Source organism: Phalangium opilio, unplaced genomic scaffold (genome assembly GCF_054372755.1).
Source record: "Phalangium opilio isolate 3A_F unplaced genomic scaffold, DU_Popi_V2 ptg000025l_1, whole genome shotgun sequence".
NCBI classification, from domain to species: domain Eukaryota; kingdom Metazoa; phylum Arthropoda; class Arachnida; order Opiliones; family Phalangiidae; genus Phalangium; species Phalangium opilio.
In genome coordinates this window covers 1,270,667-1,288,526 of record NW_028324156.1, presented here as the reverse complement: position 1 = coordinate 1,288,526, position 17,860 = coordinate 1,270,667, and the positions used below count along the sequence as shown (strand labels likewise).

Sequence of the window (17,860 nt, the reverse complement as noted above, 5' to 3'; positions counted from 1 at the left end):
CTAACGTTAGCAATGCCAGGCCAAAGCCAAGTGGGTCAAACGCGGTATTTATTGACGTGTATAATATAAAAGAGAGGGAATCCAAGGCGTTCGACACTCTCAGGGGAATATTCGTTCGTATTTTGATTTTTCTGTTGTTATTATTAAAGTTTAATAGCTTCACTCCTTGTAATCAGCTCTTGAAATTTATAGGCGAAAATTTGGTTAAAATTTAAAAGAATATTATTTTGAAGAATAATTTAAAAGTTGAGGTTTTGAAAGAACGTAATACAGGGTGTTCCAGAAAGGATGGTAGGTCCGCAGTACAGTGGGATGGTTCTATGGGAACTCAATTTAGAGTCAAAAATGTAATAACTTCTATGGCATTTTGACACAAATAACACCGTTAGAGTATTTTACAGGTGACCCCTTAATTAATTTAGCAAGGTCTTTCAGTATATCACTTAAATTTAAGGGGCCATCCCTAAAACACTCCATTCTTAACTTGTTTAGGGTGTTCATTAAGGCAAAAAAATTACATTTTCGACTCAAAATTGATTTCCCACTGTGTTTGGGTCCTATTACCCTCTAATTTTTTGGAACAATCTGCGTAGATATTTTGAGGAGAGAAATAATAATTATTTTGCCCCTTGAAACGTTTGAGGAGTATTGAGTCCCTCGAAGCTTATAACCGAGGTTTTTTTTAATACCGTAACATATTGGGGGAGATTTTGACTTGAAATCAGAGAGGAGAAGAAAGTGGAACAGTATCAAAGGGAAAGGACTTAAGAAATATTCTACTTTAATAATAATAACCGTATAATAACAGTAATAAAAAAGTTTTTTAAGGATTTTTGTCGATTTTCTCCAAAGCTCTCGGTTTTTCCGCTTCTTAAAAAGCAGCCATAGGCCCATAGTAGAACCAAGAAATGATATCTAGTTTACTAGGGAGAAGGTATAAGATGCCGAAGTATTCGCGCGTCATAGTCCCAGTCCCCCTTTCAAAATACAAGGAGGCCGGGCTATTTCACCTCTCCTCAGTTGGAAAATACGTAATCTTCGTCATTCGCGTCGCGCTGACGTGAGTTTTCAAGAGCCGATGAGATGCTGGTTGTAATTTAGAGGCTGGGACTAACTCCGGACCTACGTTTGGACTTGAGATAAAGCTAGAAATGTGGCGAATTTATACCTTCTCCCTAGTAAACTAGATATCACTTCTTGGTAGAACTTACTATTATTTTTTTTTAATACTTTGCAAGGGTCTTTTCTTTCTTATTTCCTCTGCATGGTGCTAAATTTCTAAAATGACGTACGTCTTATAGGAGAGCTGAACTATCTCTCAATTTAATGGTGACAGATTACCATCCATTTAAGACTGATTAGGGGTTGGGCTCCCTGCTGCAAAAACCTTTCAATTATTCAACGCGTTTTTTGATGTTTTGACGTTTTTAACCTCCAGTTTGTAATGTACCATTTGCCAAAGAAGGGAACTAGTTATTCCAAGGGTAATTTTGCTTATAGAGAGTTAAATATGGTCGCGTACTTTTATCTTTTGCAAAATATTGGGTTACTTACTTATACTAGTTGCGTCGGTAAGATAAGTTGTTTTAATAAATTTTAATATATATTATCATAAGTTCCATATTTTGATTTCAAAGACTAAATAGAAATATGGACTGCAAAATCGCGTGTAGTCTTGAAAATTCTAGAACAAGTTCTTTATAAAATTATAATATAAATTGTAGGAAGTGTGACATCACATAAAGTATAAACCTGTATTTTTATTGTTATGGGAATTTTCAATTTTGCCAGGTATTAAATCTTTATTTATTAGAGAAAAATAATGCTATTATATTAATGAATTTAAACGCGAAATTATTTTAATGGAACTAATTACCGTTAATTTAATTTTTTTTTATTCCGGCTTCTGCTGATAAATTTCAAGTTAATAACAGAATTAATGCATTTTTACTAAATTTTTTCCTTAATAAAATTTTACGCGTCGATATAAAGTATTGTATAAAATTCCTGGGAAAGAGATATCTTTCAAAAATTATTAACTAATTTATCCCCGGGGCTAATTTGCATAATTATCGGACCTCGGGGCTTTTAAATTAATGTATTAAAGGCGTTAAAAATTGGCCCGGGAAATTTGGAAAATGCTCAATTTGTTAAACAAAAAAAATAAAATAATGACATCATGGAGTTAGAAAAATTCGAATCAATTTCAGCTGCAAAATCGATACCAATATGAATGTCCAATAGATTAAAAAGCTTAAAACCCTTTATTAATCTACGCAATTTGATCAATATTTAATACCGGCTTTGTCTTTAGTACAATTTCAAAGTGAGACGAATATCATCATATCGAGGACAATCTCAATATACACTAGGATTTTGACAGGGACAAGGAGAGCGGGTTTATGTCCTTCCCTGCAAATTTTCCCTGTCAACGACTCAACGGGGAAAGTTAAAATGGACCCCCAAAAAACAGACACCAAGCGGGGAATGGGTCCTTCATGCCATGGTTATTACGACACTGTTTCGGAACCCCTTTTTTGCGCGGGAAAGATTACTTCACGGCCCACCAATACAACAATACCCAAGCCAGACCCTTTAGTAACGATAAATCCAAGGGGTCGAACACTAACCCTCCATAAGGCAGACCCTGAATTGTATTAAACACGAGACAACATTGAAGTTAATATCCAATCCCTCGCTACCCAACTGGCGAACGGATTAAATGGAGAAGAGGTTGTTTGTTCCGAGTTATCCGGAATTTGCAATACGCTACATTTAAAAGCGTACGAGGTTTAATTAAGGACCCCTCTTTAAACTCAATGCAAATTAGGATTGAACCATTCCCCGACGATGGTTGAATCGTTAGTCCATCCCAGTTCCAGATTTCAATAAGAATAAGGTTCATTCTTGCCACGGATATTTTTCATGGGTTTACGCCTTTCCATGGGATGCAAATTCAATTTGAGAATAAGGCGGGAAGTAGGGATTGAATCGGAGAAGGAGAGAGAGAAAGAAGAGGGTGCCCGTTTCTGATGAGAACCGGAAACGGAAGTAAAAAAATTAGTTCCCCTTCTTAAAAACTAGCCGGAGAAGTTGGGGACTCCTGCAAAGATGAAGAAGGGGATTCCCTTATAACTTTTGCCCTCGTATAGATATATTTCTTAATGTAGTAAAAAAAATGAAGGTTCCTAAGATCTTTTTGAATGGAACCTCGTGGGATTTTTTGATTTTCTACAATCTCCTCATGCACTACGTCCCCCATAAATGTTACCTTTTATTCCCCTGAATAGTTTGCCTTCTCATTCTTTCCTATCCATCCGGGATGGTGATGGTGCAAGTAGGCCCCCGTTTTTACGCACCCAGGGGCAGGTTCATCCCATTCCCCTCTCTCGAGTAAACTCTGTGGCCCCAATTTAATCTTTTCGGCGACGGAAAAATGTACGGCGATATTTTGACATTTTTCGTTTCGCCAACCTGGTACAATCGTACAATTCATGGTTTGCATTTTGCCGTTCACCCAGTGCTGCCAGGCCGTTTGTGAGTCAAGAAACACAAGATAGTGTGAAGATGAAGTGCTAGCAGTTCAGTTTAACTCGGTACTTGTCCAGCTTGACTCACAGAAAGCCTGACAACACTGCACTGAAGTATGAGCTGAGAGAGGGGGGAGGAATTTTCCGTAAGACCCCTTTTAGTGGAACATGTCTATTTCCTAATAGGGACTTGGCAATTCGGGCTTAACTTCGCCCCCAGCGTCATTATGGTATGTTTTTTAACAGAATGAAATAAAGCCCCTCCTCCTTATATGTTTTTTACCACTAGTGGAATGTAGCCTGACGTTGCATGACGTAGTATTGCAAAGTACCCTATTGTTTACGTACGAGATTATTTCACAATAAACAAATATCCATGACAAATTTAAAGATATCGTATGAAATAGTTTGATGTTTTTAATGATCGTGCATCAAAAATGGTTTCGAAATTTTATTTTTTATTTTTACCGCGTTATAACATTTTCCGCGACGGAAAAATGATGATAATAATCGCTAGAGTATTTGCCGCCTTATGAAGATCAGGAGGCATAGATTGAAACTTTTTCCCAGATTAATACGTTTGAAAAGGGAGGTAAACGTCTTTCCATGAGGTTAAAAAGTTCAAAGGTGTGTAAACAGTTGCCCTTTCGAAGGGGGGCCAACTGGCAGATGGCTTTATCTTTGTTGTTATATCTCCGCCACCAAAAAATTTGATTCCAGTAAAACTGAATAAAAAAAATATACGCGCAATTTTTTTTAAATGATATATTCTGGCTAAAGAATTAATGGCTACAGGGGGGTCTAGTCAAATTTCTCTCAAAGAAAAATAAAAGAGGCCAGTATTTGGTTTCGTAATCCTTTTTTTTTTGTATCTGTGAACTAGTTCTCCTCTCGTTAAGGACACATACACACACAAACGTCTGTGTGAGAGAGAGAATATAAAAAAAATTCTCCAGGTATGCTTGAAAAAAGGGGGGGGGGGGAAGTTTGGCATTTAAACTCGTCTCGAAAATTTTCTCTTATTGTGTCTGCGTTCTACCGAGTTAAGAATGTTTTTACACCGATTTTAAAGTTTACTCATGTGAAAAACACACGGAACAGATTGTAGTGTGTAACAAAAGATATTCATATATATATGTTTGCGTAACTATTTCCCAGGGTTCAGTTCAGTTTTGTTAGGCTTAAAATATCAGGATACAGGAGTCGAATGTCTAAGGAATTTATTTATTTATATTAAACTAGTTATCACTCAGTCGGAACTTTTAATATATTTTTAATTTTCTATCGTATTAAATTAATTAAATCGATTTATAAATATATATATTGATATTAATTTAGTGATTTTAAGTGTCTAGTAATTTATATTAAACTAGTTATCACTCAATCGTAGCTTTAATTTATATAGATATTTAATATATTTTTAATTTGATATTTTTTAATCAAATCGATTTATAAGTATATAAATATATATTGAAATTAATTTAGTGATTTATATGTCTAGTAATTTAGGGATTAAAGGGGTTGACCTATATTTTTTGTACCGTATATTTTGCGTAGGGGGTTTTTCAATATGACCCTTTCTAAAACTGGTAAATCCACCCGCTTCTGTCGCCAAAATAAATTATTGAACAAGTATATGGATAACTGGGGAAAAAAAATAAATTAAAAAAATATTCTGATCATTTTCCACTAAGTCACTTTGCTAAAACTAAATATTCGAGTTTTCCAATTTTTCTTTTTTGATAAAGAGACGATAAAACTTTTGATTAATTTTGCTAAAACTTCGAAATACCCCTGGGGAAATATTGATATTTTATTATCACTTTATTATATATTTAAATAGGAAACATCACGAGGTTTCAAACGCGACACGAGCTCGTTTGTGTAGTGTAGAAAGAGCCAGCCGCATCGCATCGTACATAAAAGCAACGACGGCGATTGCATTTCTAAAACGTAAACACAAACGACCTCATTGCCTATATAAGTCTATATAGCGGATGGGGAATTTTGCATAATCATTATTTACGGAAAATAATTATAATTTCACTAGAAAGTGAAACCTGTCAAAACTGAGAGAGAGGGATATTATAAACCCGAGAGGTCGAGTAATCCCACGGTTTAAAAATAAGGTACTTGGCCTAAATGTCAGATGGTTAAAAATAAAATTATTTTTACCTTAGAACTTTCAATTCAACTCTTCAAAGCGTTTCTCCTGAAAAAATATTAATCTCGCGCCAAAATAGCACGCGATTATAAATTTTCCGCCAAAATAGCGCGTGTTTATAAATCTCGCGCCAAAATAGCTCGTGTTTATAAATTTCGCGCCAAAATAACATACTTTTGTAAATCTCCCGCCAAAAATAACATACTTTCGTAAATCTCGCGCCAAAAATGCAGAGCGCGCGTAAAATTCCCGCCAAATTAAGCACGTGCGTAATATAATTCAATTCTTTCAAATTGTAAGCATTAAATAAAGCAAAATTAGTAGGGCAAATATTTTGAACCACTTTAGAAACAAAAAGAGCAGCGACGACAGGACTTTGAAAGAAATAATATTAAATAAAAGATACTGGTATATAGTTTTTTTTTTTTTTAAGATTTAGTGGGTCGACAGCGATTTAGCGCTTAGCATATTCCGAGGGTCAGACACCCAAACAACTTTAGCATTGATGAGGCAATTATTATATACCACTACGAAACAAAAAACCTCCCCGTTTCTAGCTCATCCTTGCGAGGTCTAGAGGGGCTCGTTCCGACCGAGGTCTTTTGTGTTGATGTTTCGGTAACCGTACGTACAATACGATACCAAAACGAAATCGCTAAGCCTAACGTTAAATAAAAAAAAAACAAGGAAAAAAGGAGAAGGTGATTTTCTTTTTTGTTAGCCCTTTCGCTCTTTACTACTACCAGTTACTACTATCTCTCCCTCTTAAGAGCTAGTTTTAAAGAAAGTTTCAAAAACTCAATGATATGTTATTCTATTATTTAACAAGGTCTTTTCAACGTAACTAAATGATTGCTACTAGGTTGTAGTATAGTTGTTACATCCTTCTGGTAAGGATATGCTGGCACTAGACAGTGTGGCTTTTTATTTTGCGAAGGTTTAAATACGGTAAAAGGGGCCGAATAACTGACGACGGTACGGGTATAGAAAGTTGCCAAAAATTACGAGGTTACGCAAAGTTTATAAAGAGACTTTAAAAGTATGTTTACGTTTTATAAAGAAATTAAAAGGGGAAATAATTCACGAGAAGGAATTAAGTCTTTTATTTACTAGTTTGATTGGAATTTTATTTCAATTAAAATTAAGTCAATAAGAGAGTGAGAGAGAGAGAGAGAGAGAGAGAGAGAGAGAGAGAGAGAGAGAGAGAGAGAGAGAGAGAGAGAGAGAGAGAGAGAGAGAGAGAGAGAGAGAGAGAGAGAGAGAATTATGAGATTTTAAAGTGTGTTTATCCGTTTTTTCAAAAGAAATTAAATTAGAAGGAAGCAATTCATACGAAGGTAGGGTTTTAGGCTTGTTTAATTTAAATAATAAATGAGATATTTGATTGGAATTTAAAATGATGTTACCTTACTTCCTAGTTTACGTCCTAGTTTCGTTTATGACAGACTCTCCAATAAAGGGGTTATGTAGTTGACATTTTACACCTAAAAAGCCTTGACTTCAATCTCTGATTGTTTACATTTTTACTGTCCCGTTTGTCGAATTGAAGCCAGTAAAGTGATAGGCAGGGAAGTGAAATATTTGGGTTATATTTGAATTAAAATGAGCTTGATGTGAAAATTGAAGCCTACTCTACAACTCCACATGGTTAGGGCAGCTCAGGGTTTTATTCCGTAGGTTTTTTCAATGAGATTTTATTTTGTTCATTAAGGTCAGAAAACATTCCCTTTTGTAAGCTAGGCATCACGGTCAACGCGCAATTAACTACAAGTAATATAATTACTAAGGGCGCGTAGGCTTAACCTTTAAGATAATTTATCATTGGTGGGTTTTGTTCTTTCTTAATTAGGCTTAACGTTAAACGTGTTCTCAGTGGGTTTGTTTACGTTATTAAAAATATTTTATAGTAACCTTAATTTGAAGTAGGGTAAGCGAAAATAGGATTAATAAGTTAATATAACCCTAATTTGAAGTTGGTTTAGCGAAAATAGACTTAGTTAATAATAACCGTAATTTGAAGTAGGGTTTGCGAAAATAGGCTTAATAATAACCCCAATTTGAAGTAGGGTTAGCTAAAATAAGCTTAATAATAATCCCAATTTGAAGTAGGGTTAGCTAAAATAAGCTTAATAATAACCCCAATTTGAAGTAGGGTTAGCTAAAATAAGCTTAGTAATAACCCCAATTTGAAGTAGGGTTAGATAAAATAAGCTTAGTAATAACCGTAGTTTGAAGTTAGTGAAAATAGGCTTAATAATAACCCTAATTTGAAGTAGGGTTAGCTAAAATAAGCTTAGTAAAACCGTAGTTTGAAGTAGGCTTTTTAGTATTAACCGTAGTTTGAAGTAGGCTTTTTAGTATTAACCCTAGTTTGAAGTAGGCTTTTTAGTATTAACCCTAGTTTGAAGTAGGCTTTTTATTATTAACCCTAGTTTGAAGTAGGCTTTTTATTATTAACCCTAGTTTGAAGTAGGCTTTTTAGTATTAACCCTAATTTAAAGTAAGCTTAGTATTAACCCCAATTTGAAGTAGGCTTAGAGAATGTAGAAATAATCAGAATTGTTTTTTTCTTTTTGGAAATGAAAATCAACTGTTTTATTATAAAAATACTTTTCAGTTTTATAAATTATTCAAGGTAGTGTGTACAACTTGTTTGCATTTTTTTTTCATCGAAAACAAACAAACAAAAACAGAAAAAAATGACAACTTTTTTTTCGTGTCTTTCGGAATAAGAAACCGTTATTTACAATAGAAATTCAATTTTTTTTTCACCCGAAATTTGTTTTTTTTTACACAGGAGAATTTTTTAGTTGTAGTTGTTTTTTCGTAACAAAATCAAGAATTATTATTTTACTTTTTTTTTCTTCTCATTTGTAAATTTTGAGTTTCGGTAACGAAAATACTTTAGTTTTTTTTTTTATAATTATCCCCAGCTTTTTTATTTTGAAAAATTTAAACATTATTTTGGTTTTTGTTTAAAATAATGTTTGTTTATTTCGGGTGGAAGAGAGGCGGAAAATAATAAATAAATTAAATATGACATTTTTTTTTACTTAAAATTGTTTAAGATGGAGGTATAGTTTATTAACCTAAGACACGTTAGTGGTAAAGTTGTCTGTCTTTAAATATTTTTTCCATTTATGTCGTTAAATTTACAACCAAAAGGAAGTTTGTTTTTTTAGTCTTTTAAACACATTTTACGCCTTTCTTCTTCTTTATCCTCTCTGTCCATCGTTATTAATTTTTTTTAATAATTTAACGCGTGAAAAATAACTTAAATCTTTGACAAAAAGCTTTACTTCGTTTATTAGTATATTCCCACCCAAAATTTTAAATTTTTCTTCCAGTCAAAACAATTTATTTTTTGGGGTCATTTCTTTTACTTTTTCTTCTGTCTCTCTCACAAAAAAACACTAATTTATTAATACATATATAATTTTTCTTTTATATATATATATAATCCATTTGGGGGGAAATGGGGTTTTTTTTTAGGGGGATAGTGGGGTTTTTTTTATAATGAAATATATACAAGTGAATGTTTGTGATGGATATTAACACTGAAGAAAGTTGTTTGGGGGGGGGGAGGGGAGTGAAATAAAGTAAATACGTATATACTACACCTTTTTTTTAAATAAGGAAGGGGGGGGGGGAGAAATAAGGACTATTTAAAATTAAATATTTAAAAATTGGAATAATTTTTTTTCTAAAATAAAATTATTAAAAAAAAATTCCCAATTTTTTTATAAATATTCTGCCTACGTCTTTCTTAACTAAACTAAATTAAACTAAAGTTAATGTTAAAATGATAAATTAATTGTCTGAGAAGCTTTCTCCTGAGGGATTGCGGTTGTTTATTTATTTGTTTGTTTAAGAAGGGAGAGGGAAGGGGGGGGGGGTTGTTTGTTTGTTTGAAAATGAATATTTACATTTAAAAAATATACATGAAATGAAATGAATGTTGACGATGGTTAGTTGGAACAAATTTAATATATATATATATTTAACTCCTTTCCGATCTCTTTTTTTGGCAAAAATCGGATACTATCTTTTTCTTTTTTTAATTATTAAATAAATCGTCCGAATTTTTCATTTTTGGTTTAAATGAAATGATGAGAAAAAAAAACAAAAACAAATGAATGAATGAATGACGAAACTTTGAGTTTCCATTTGTTTTCGACGCGTAGTTTAGGTTTCGCCGAACTTTTTATTAATTAAATTTTTGGAAGGAAAAAAATTCAAATTTTGAATTTTTTTTTTTTTTTTTTTTTTTTTTCGAAGGGATGTTACTAAAATGTGGTATACATTTTCGATGGTAACGAACGATTCAGGCTTCAATTTGAAACCCACCACCAACTAACTTGTTGGTATTTGTATAACCACAATTTTAAGATGAAAGGGGGAAAAAATGTTCCCGGCATATATTTTAAATAAATTTAATTTTTTCTCCATTCCAACTTAATTTATTAAAAAAAAAAAAAAAAAAATTCATGATATTTTTTTCCCCTCCATAAATTTTAAAAAAAATCTATCAAATTTTCATTTGAAACCAATCGTTAATTAAACCAACCAACGAACCAACCGCAAAGCTATGCTTACGTAGTAGTAGTAGTAGTAATATTTGCATTTCAAAACAAAATGAAAATTGGATATTTTTTTAACAGGAACTTATAATTTTTTTTTTTTTCAAAACTTCACCTCAAAAAGACATATTAGACCAGATTAGACATTTTAAGTCCATTTTTGGGTTGGTTTTATTCGCGTGATAAATATAGTTTATGTTTTTTTATGGAAAAGAGGGGGTTTTCAAAGCCCTCCCTTCCTTTAGAAGTATCGATGTTCTTTAGAAAGATTTTGACTCGAACACGGTATACCCGAACACGACTGTTACTGTTCTTCGTATCCTCGGAAAAACAAACAAACAAACAATGTGTGTTTTGTTTCCGACACCGTTACATAACGCGACGCGCGGCGTAACCGAGTTTGTTTGGTTTATTTCCTCTACGGGGGTTTTGTTTTTATTTTTTGAAAAACTGTGTCCATCCCGTCCCGTTTTAGTCCAACTTTTGTCCATTGTTTTTTGTTTGTTTACTATTTACACGAATTAGCGTCTAATAATTATAAATTTATTTATACTTATTTGTTTATTAAAAAAAAGTCTTTGGTAATCCTAAGTTGAAAAGGATCATCAAATGCTTTCTTGACTGCTTGTCGAAGCTTGGTCGAGAGATTGTTGGTCGACGGAACTGCGCCTTAAGACTGGAATTTTGGATGAAATGGTACTGCTTTCTAGTTTGGCTGTTAACCACGGATGGTCAAGGATAGCCTCTAACGATGGCCGATCACCAGGTCGAATTGAGAGGCACTTTCGAATCAGATCTTGGCATTCTATTTTATTTCAAAAGAGAAAGAAAAGAAAAATAGGAAAGATCTGATTAGATAACTTGTTTCAATTAAAATTAAATTTGGAAGAACTAATATTTAAACTAGAAAAAATAGGCCAAATTTCGGAAGATCTAAAGTTTAAACTAGAAAAAATAGGCCAAATTTCGGAAGATCTAAAGTTTAAACTAGAAAAAATAGGCCAAATTTCGGAAGATCTAAAGTTTAAACTAGAAAAAATAGGCCAAATATGGAAGATCTATAATTTAAACTTGAAAAAAAAAATAGGCCAAATATGGAAGATCTATAATTTAAACTTGAAAAAAAAATAGGCCAAATACGGAGGATATAAAATTTAAACTTGAAAAAATAGGCCAAATACGGAGGATATAAAATTTAAACTTGAAAAAATAGGCCAAATACGGAAGATCTAAAATTTAAACTAGGAAAAAATAGGCCAAATACGGAAGATCTAAAATTTAAACTAGGAAAAAATAGGCCAAATACGGAAGATCTAAAATTTAAACTAGGAAAAAATAGGCCAAATACGGAAGATCTAATATTTAAACTAGGAAAAATAGGCCAAATACGGAAGATCTAATATTTAAACTAGGAAAAATAGGCCAAATACGGAAGATCTAATATTTAAACTAGGAAAAATAGGCCAAATACGGAAGATCTAATATTTAAACTAGGAAAAATAGGCCAAATACGGAAGATCTAATATTTAAACTAGGAAAAATAGGCCAAATACGGAAGATCTAATATTTAAACTAGAAAAAATAGTCCAAATTTGGAAGATCTAAAATTTAAACTAGAAAAAATAGTCCAAATTTTAATCCATATAAAAATTTGATTAATCTACAAAAGAGGCCAAATATTGAACTAACCCTATCACCTAGAGATAACAGTTAAACAAACAGGGAGTGCCGAAATTCGAAAGCGTAAATAAATCCAAAGTTAAATTGAAAAAGACTGAATCTTACCAGGCGAAATCCGTCTTTTAAAGTTGATTTCCGCCCTTAATATCTGTTCGTCTTGGTCAAATGGAATATCTCCACAAACCATGTCAAATAGTAGGATGCCGAGCGACCAGACCGTGGCACTGCCACCATGGTAACGATTATGTCGAATCCATTCTGGTGGGCTATAAACTCTCGTTCCTATAGAAAAAAAAAAGAAAAGAAAAAAAAAACGGACCATGTAGAAACAATCTCACGAAACAAAATTTCAAATTTCCTCTTATTATAATAAGAGGAAAAAAATTACGGAGTATTAATAGAAAATATATATTTTTAAACTAAGGTGGTTATACTCCGTTCACCAATATTGAATGAATAATATTAAGAGATACTAGCAGCACCGTATGGCGTTTTCCCCCCATTTAATCTAACTAACGTAGTCATGTTTGTGCTATTACTTTAAAAGTAAAGGGTTTTCGAGCACGCGATTCGCGAATATTATATAAATTCTTTCGGGGGTACAGGTAAAAAAGATTTGTTCCCCGCGCGTTCCCGTTTTTATTGCCAGACATTTTTAAAACATTGTATAAGTTTCTCTCTCTCTCCAAGTATCGACCCCTTTTATCGCCTGGCTGGCGGGACAGATTTCCCGCTTTCTCTCTCTCTCTCTCTGCTCTAGCAAAAATGTAAACATTGTACGTTCCAGCCAAAACAAATGTCCATAGATAGTAATCTTTAGACTGAATAACGAACTACAACAATTGATTTAAAAATAACTCGCTATTACTTCCAAGTTATGGACTACTACTACTACTACACGATGGGGTAATTTTCTTTCAATTTCGCGTATGAAACTAAAATGAAAAATCTTAAGCCTTTTTTGAAAAGCGTAAAAATATAAAAAAATAGGCTTAGAAACGAAAAGGCGGGAAAAGGAAAAATCTTTCGTTGGCGCGAGATTTTTCAGTTCAAAAACGAAACGAGGGAAGGCCGAGTTCAGCAGCACCGGGGAAGTGGATATATCGATCGATAACAAGGGTGGAGGGGTGGAAGGTGGTGGTTTTCCGACCGTACGTGGGTTGGGCTTTCCCCCATCATTCTCCTCTTTCCCGGGGGCTTTTCCCTATCCCCCCCGCTTTATTTCCCTTTCTCTTGGCTAGTGCGGAAAATGAAAGAAAGGAAGGAGAGAGAGAGAGAGAAAACAGGGGGGGGGACTGCTCTCCATCCAATGTCTACCGGGTTTTTCCGATACCGACCATTAGCTAAGCCTAAATCTTCGCTAGAGCGTCCGGGGGGATAACCCCTATGGCGTTATGGCGAGCACCAGTCAGTGTTATTATTACTCCATGGTCAGTCAAGGCGGGCAATTGCCACTGTATGCACGCAAATACCACGAGGAATGTTTATCATTTTGGTCTAAAAATTTACACCTAAGCCTAATTTTTCAATGGGGGCCTTGGCTCTACTATTAAATTCAAACGCGGTATTTCTCCAGGACCATCCATGTCCGGTTGGTAACTCGGGGGAAAAAAGGCGCAAAAACCTTTAGTCCAAACGAAGAAAGATTAAGCGGAGAAGGGAGATGGGACAGTTCGAGTTGGCAGCGAGCCAAACGCGTCAATAGCGTCTGGGAATTCGACTGACGTCACGAGAAAGGAAGCCCGGTTCAAAGGCGGATATTCTAACTTCATCCCCTATAGCGGCGTTAGGTGCGCGTGCGCGAAGAATTCCTTAGAGCACGATGCTTTCCGCAACCCCCCCCCCAACAGAAATGCTATGGGTAAAATTGAGGGGGTCGCGCGGGGGGGGGAGAATAGCGGATACGGGTCGCCACTGAAGAGAGAGAGAGAGAGGGGTGTTACCCTAGAGTTACCCCGATGTGTTGAAAACGGGGTAACACAATAGGATGAGCCGTGAACTGTTATATTTTAATACGCTATGATGACGCTAATGGTATTTTATCATAGAGGGAAGAGTTTAAACGCTTTATCCACTACTTCCCAATTTTTCTGCGAGTAAATTCATCATTTATTGCGCAAGTATGAGCGATGTTTTGTTGTATATTTACGTTTTGGTAACTGTCCATTGCGCAAAAGGTTTCGGAGAGTGGGGGGGGGGGAATCTAGGTTCTCTCTTTTTCTTCAAGTGGCGCCAAAAATTATCGCTACTTGCATCATTGGGGTTAATTTTAGGATGGTATTTAACTTTACTACAACTATGAGTTCTAATTAAAGCCATAACAACTCATTTGGCACAAGACCGCGGGAGAAAAAAAACCACGCCCTGCCGATCCAAATACTAAGTGTTGCGTAATTTATAAGCGCTCGGGATCAAGAGAGAAACGCGGCGGAGAGCCCAGCGTGGAGTAGACCAAAAATAGACCAGGGGAAGCTCAAGAGCAAGGACGGAAGATGCCGAGCCGCGCAGGCGCGTGTTGGCCAATATGTAGGCGAAATGAATAGAGGTATACCAATTTTGAAGGTGCTAAAATCTCAAAGGGATTGGAAGAGGCTAAGAAGCGAGTGCGCGCGCGTAGATCTAAAATAGGCCAATCTTAACAAGAGGATATCAGAAGCGATACGCGATAGTAGGCCGGTTACGCTGGCGCGTAGGCGAAAAGTAGGCCAAATTGAATTCTACAATGAGGGAAGGACAAGAGCGGATCTGGTTGCGTCCCACGCGCTAAAGTGGAAAGGACGCACGCGCCTAGAAACTGGAGTGCCGAAGATAAAACGTCACCCCACGCGCCAATTGTGGACCAAATAAAAGGGAGGGTGAAGCGTGTTTTCTCTCCTGGGGAAGCTCAAGAGCGAAAAGATGGAGATAGATGGATGGAAAAAAAATAAATGATATTTCTTACCATCGAAATCGGTATAGATGGATTCTTTGAGTAAGGCGCCCGACCCGAAGTCGATGAGCTTGAGCTGAAGAGTCTTGAGGTCAACGAGGACGTTTTCGTCTTTAATGTCCCTGTGAATGACGCCCGCCTTGTGACACGCGATGACCGCTTCAACCACTTGCCGGAAAAAAAGGCGGCTCATCTTCTCTTCTAGGACCCCTTTCTCCGTGATGAAATCGAAGAGATCTTTCACTGGCTCCGGCCTTTCCATAATAATGATATAGGCATCTGGCCTCTCGTACCAGTCCAAGATTCGAATAACACCAGCAACACCGTTCACTTTCTTTAGTAAACATATTTCCAACGGTACTTTGCATCCGTTTAACTAAAGAGCAAATAGACGCAATACCTTTTCGTTAGAATCGTGTTTAACTTCCAATTATGGCTTTCTAACACCCCGGGGAAAAGTGTGTTTCTAGCTGATAAACGTGTGCCTTAGCCCCAAATACACTATGATATTTAGGTGACCCCAGATTGTACGAAGTGAATTTTTAAAAATCGCCCAAGGATTTTTTCGAAACCTTTTTTTAAAGAGTTGTTTGGGTTGGTTTATAACACCGGTTCGGTTTGGGTCATTTTCGTATAAAAACTAGGCCTAGGCTAGCTTTTAGTATTGATTTCAAAACAAACCCCTCCTCCTCCTCGTTCCCCCTCTTAGTTGGCCCGATTCTCCGGCATAGCAGCCTGGGGCCCCGCGCGCCATCGAGATCGTTTCCCGCCATTTTTGCTCACGCGCATCCCTCTCGGCGCATACCGTAATCGAGCAACGTTTTACGATAGCCATGTATCCGTACGTATAGTAGGACTTTTTGGCGCGAAGCCAAGGCGACGGCGTCTGCGATCCTAGCCCTCCCGCCTTCTTTTACCGCGCGACCCCCTTTGACCGCCCCCGGGGCACCCATGGAGGAATAGAGCGGGAGAATACGGTCAATGCCGTCAGCTCGTGTTGCTACGGTTTAGGCCTAGCTAGTTCCGGCGGGAGCCAAATGGCGGGAGGGCTAACTCCCTTGCCCTTTTATTTCTACAGAAAAACGTTACGTTCTTAGATAGCGATGTTGTGAATCAAAAAAACCGTCCCTCCAATCTTAAGTCGGCCTCAATTTTTGAAACCTTAACTAGAGATGCGAGCGAGAAATTGAAACTCACCTGTCCCCAAACTGTAACTTTTTCACGTAGAACGTGTTTAATAGCAACCTATTGGGTACAAAAAAATAAACATTAGAACGTGTGGTGGGGTTTTTAAATACGTAAACTTTATGGCGTTTAAAAAGAGTGAGAAACTTACGGGAATATTGTCCCTGATTCTCGTACCAGCGTAGACTGTACCAAAGCCTCCTTTGCCCAAAACTGGACCAACTCTGAAGGCTTTTTCAAACGGTTCTCGAACGGCTTTTGGGTTAAAAACGGGGATATCTCTCAATAAACATACAAGATCCATTTCACCGTTTGACAAATCTCAATATTTACGTTTAGCCACAACAGTCAAATTTTCTTTTAAAAAACCTGTATTAATGTATTTTTCCATTTTTAAGTTTTTGTTTACATTTGTACGCGTTAGGTTTAAGGCTTTTTTCCCCGCATTTTTCAATGGAAAAGATATCACTAATGGAAGGTTTTTGACCGTAGAAAACTTTACTGGCCAATTTTAGAGACGGGCGGTACATTTGGCGGGAAAGAGCGCGCGGGAAACAAGCCTCGAGTTTCCCGCGCGCGTCCGCCACGGATTGGCGGGAGACGATGGTTACTCTCTTACCTGGTCGTTCTTTTTCGCTGGTATTTCCGTTGGAGAAGACGTTGAAACTCGGAATTTTCCTCGCCAACATGACGATGGATTCGCGGAATCCGCACACTAATAAATCCGAAGCGCACACAGTTTATAAGTAATCCAAAAAAGGCGCGAAAAAAATTAGTTCCGCCAAAATCCACACAAGTTTTTGATAAATATATATAAATAACGGTTAAAAAACCAAAAAAAAAGACGAATCTTGATATTTTTAGTTGTATTATTTATTCGAACGTTGCGAACACGGATATTTTTCTCAATGAAGCAACGCGCGAACGGGGGCTTTTCCTAAGCACCTAACTTTAGTAAAGCTTTAGAAATATAGAACCGATGATGGCCCTATATTTATCGTAGCTCAACGTTACGCGCTTAAGAGAAGAGATTTAAATAGTAAATTTCAGAGACATGACTGTCCGTACCGAATAGCTCGACAACGATTCTAGTTTTGGAGGCTCTAGAGGCGAACGCTTCCAATTTACCTCTCTGGGTCTACTTTTCCCCGCGCAATATTTTGCCTCGGTGATTCGGTCTACATGTATGGGGTAAAACCACGCAGAACTCGGCTCTGGCTGTATATCTCGGAGTATATATTCCCGTAGTAACCGTAGAAGGCGTCGGCCAATGAGGGGCGACGTTGGAGCGCGCGCGTCTTCGTAGAATTAGCCAATCGCGATAAAGGTTTTATAACGAAACAGGGGCAAATCCGCCTCGGATTTTCCGCCAACACAAGGGCCTAGTGCGTAGTGAAAAACGACGTATACGTAGCGATGACGTTATAGTCTAGAACAACCCAGGGGGATGTTAGGCTTAAGAGAGGGGGGGAAACGTCGGGAAGATTCGACGTAGATTCCTCGCGCCCACGTGGCAACTATGCTTGGAAAAATCTGTTACGAATTTTACTAGGTTTTTCTCTGCGAGGAAATATTTTGCGCCTTTTTCGCCGCTGCGGTGACGGTCTCTGGCGGGAAATTTTGGCGCCATTTGGTATATTATTGGACTTAAGAGTCATCCGTGTGGTTTATGAATCAAACGCGCGGTGACTTAAGTATTTTCTGGGGAAATTGCGAAAGTAGCTACTTGGGAGTCCAAGTAGAACGAAGCTGGAAATCTTTATGATATCATCGAAACAAAAATAGTAGGTGA

The 17,860-nt window shown here is 36.5% G+C and overlaps 2 protein-coding genes across 3 annotated transcripts in view; one reads left to right on the top strand and one right to left on the bottom strand.

Annotated features, from left to right (window-relative positions):
- The window catches only part of Tdg (Thymine DNA glycosylase), a 226,898-nt gene that overhangs the window by 96,437 nt on the left and 112,601 nt on the right, over positions 1-17,860 (top strand). The gene's annotated exons all lie outside the window — the stretch shown is intronic.
- LOC149691638 (serine/threonine-protein kinase pim-3-like) lies at positions 8,254-17,156 on the bottom strand. 2 transcript variants are annotated; one of them, XM_089868942.1, is made up of 6 exons: positions 16,688-17,156; positions 16,220-16,437; positions 16,081-16,128; positions 14,896-15,259; positions 12,060-12,236; positions 8,254-11,079 (listed from the first exon to the last, which is right to left on the bottom strand). In XM_089868942.1, the coding sequence occupies exons 2-6, from the start codon at positions 16,370-16,372 to the stop codon at positions 10,880-10,882; spliced, it is 942 nt and encodes a 313-aa protein (XP_089725068.1). In that variant the 5' UTR covers positions 16,373-16,437; positions 16,688-17,156; the 3' UTR covers positions 8,254-10,879. The 2 variants fall into 2 exon arrangements, with proteins under 2 accessions (XP_089725068.1, XP_089725067.1); XM_089868941.1 differs by having other exon boundaries at positions 16,220-16,323; positions 16,688-17,154.

Excerpts from the sequence above, each read along its gene's own strand:
- LOC149691638 (XM_089868941.1), bottom strand. The coding sequence starts at position 16,757 with ATGTTGGCGAGGAAAATTCCGAGTTTCAACGTCTTCTCCAACGGAAAT. Across the intron at positions 12,237-14,895 it reads CATCTATACCGATTTCGATG|GAACGAGAGTTTATAGCCCA; the intron begins GTAAGAAATATC and ends TTTTTTCTATAG. Across the intron at positions 11,080-12,059 it reads TAAAAGACGGATTTCGCCTG|AATGCCAAGATCTGATTCGA; the intron begins GTAAGATTCAGT and ends GAAATAAAATAG.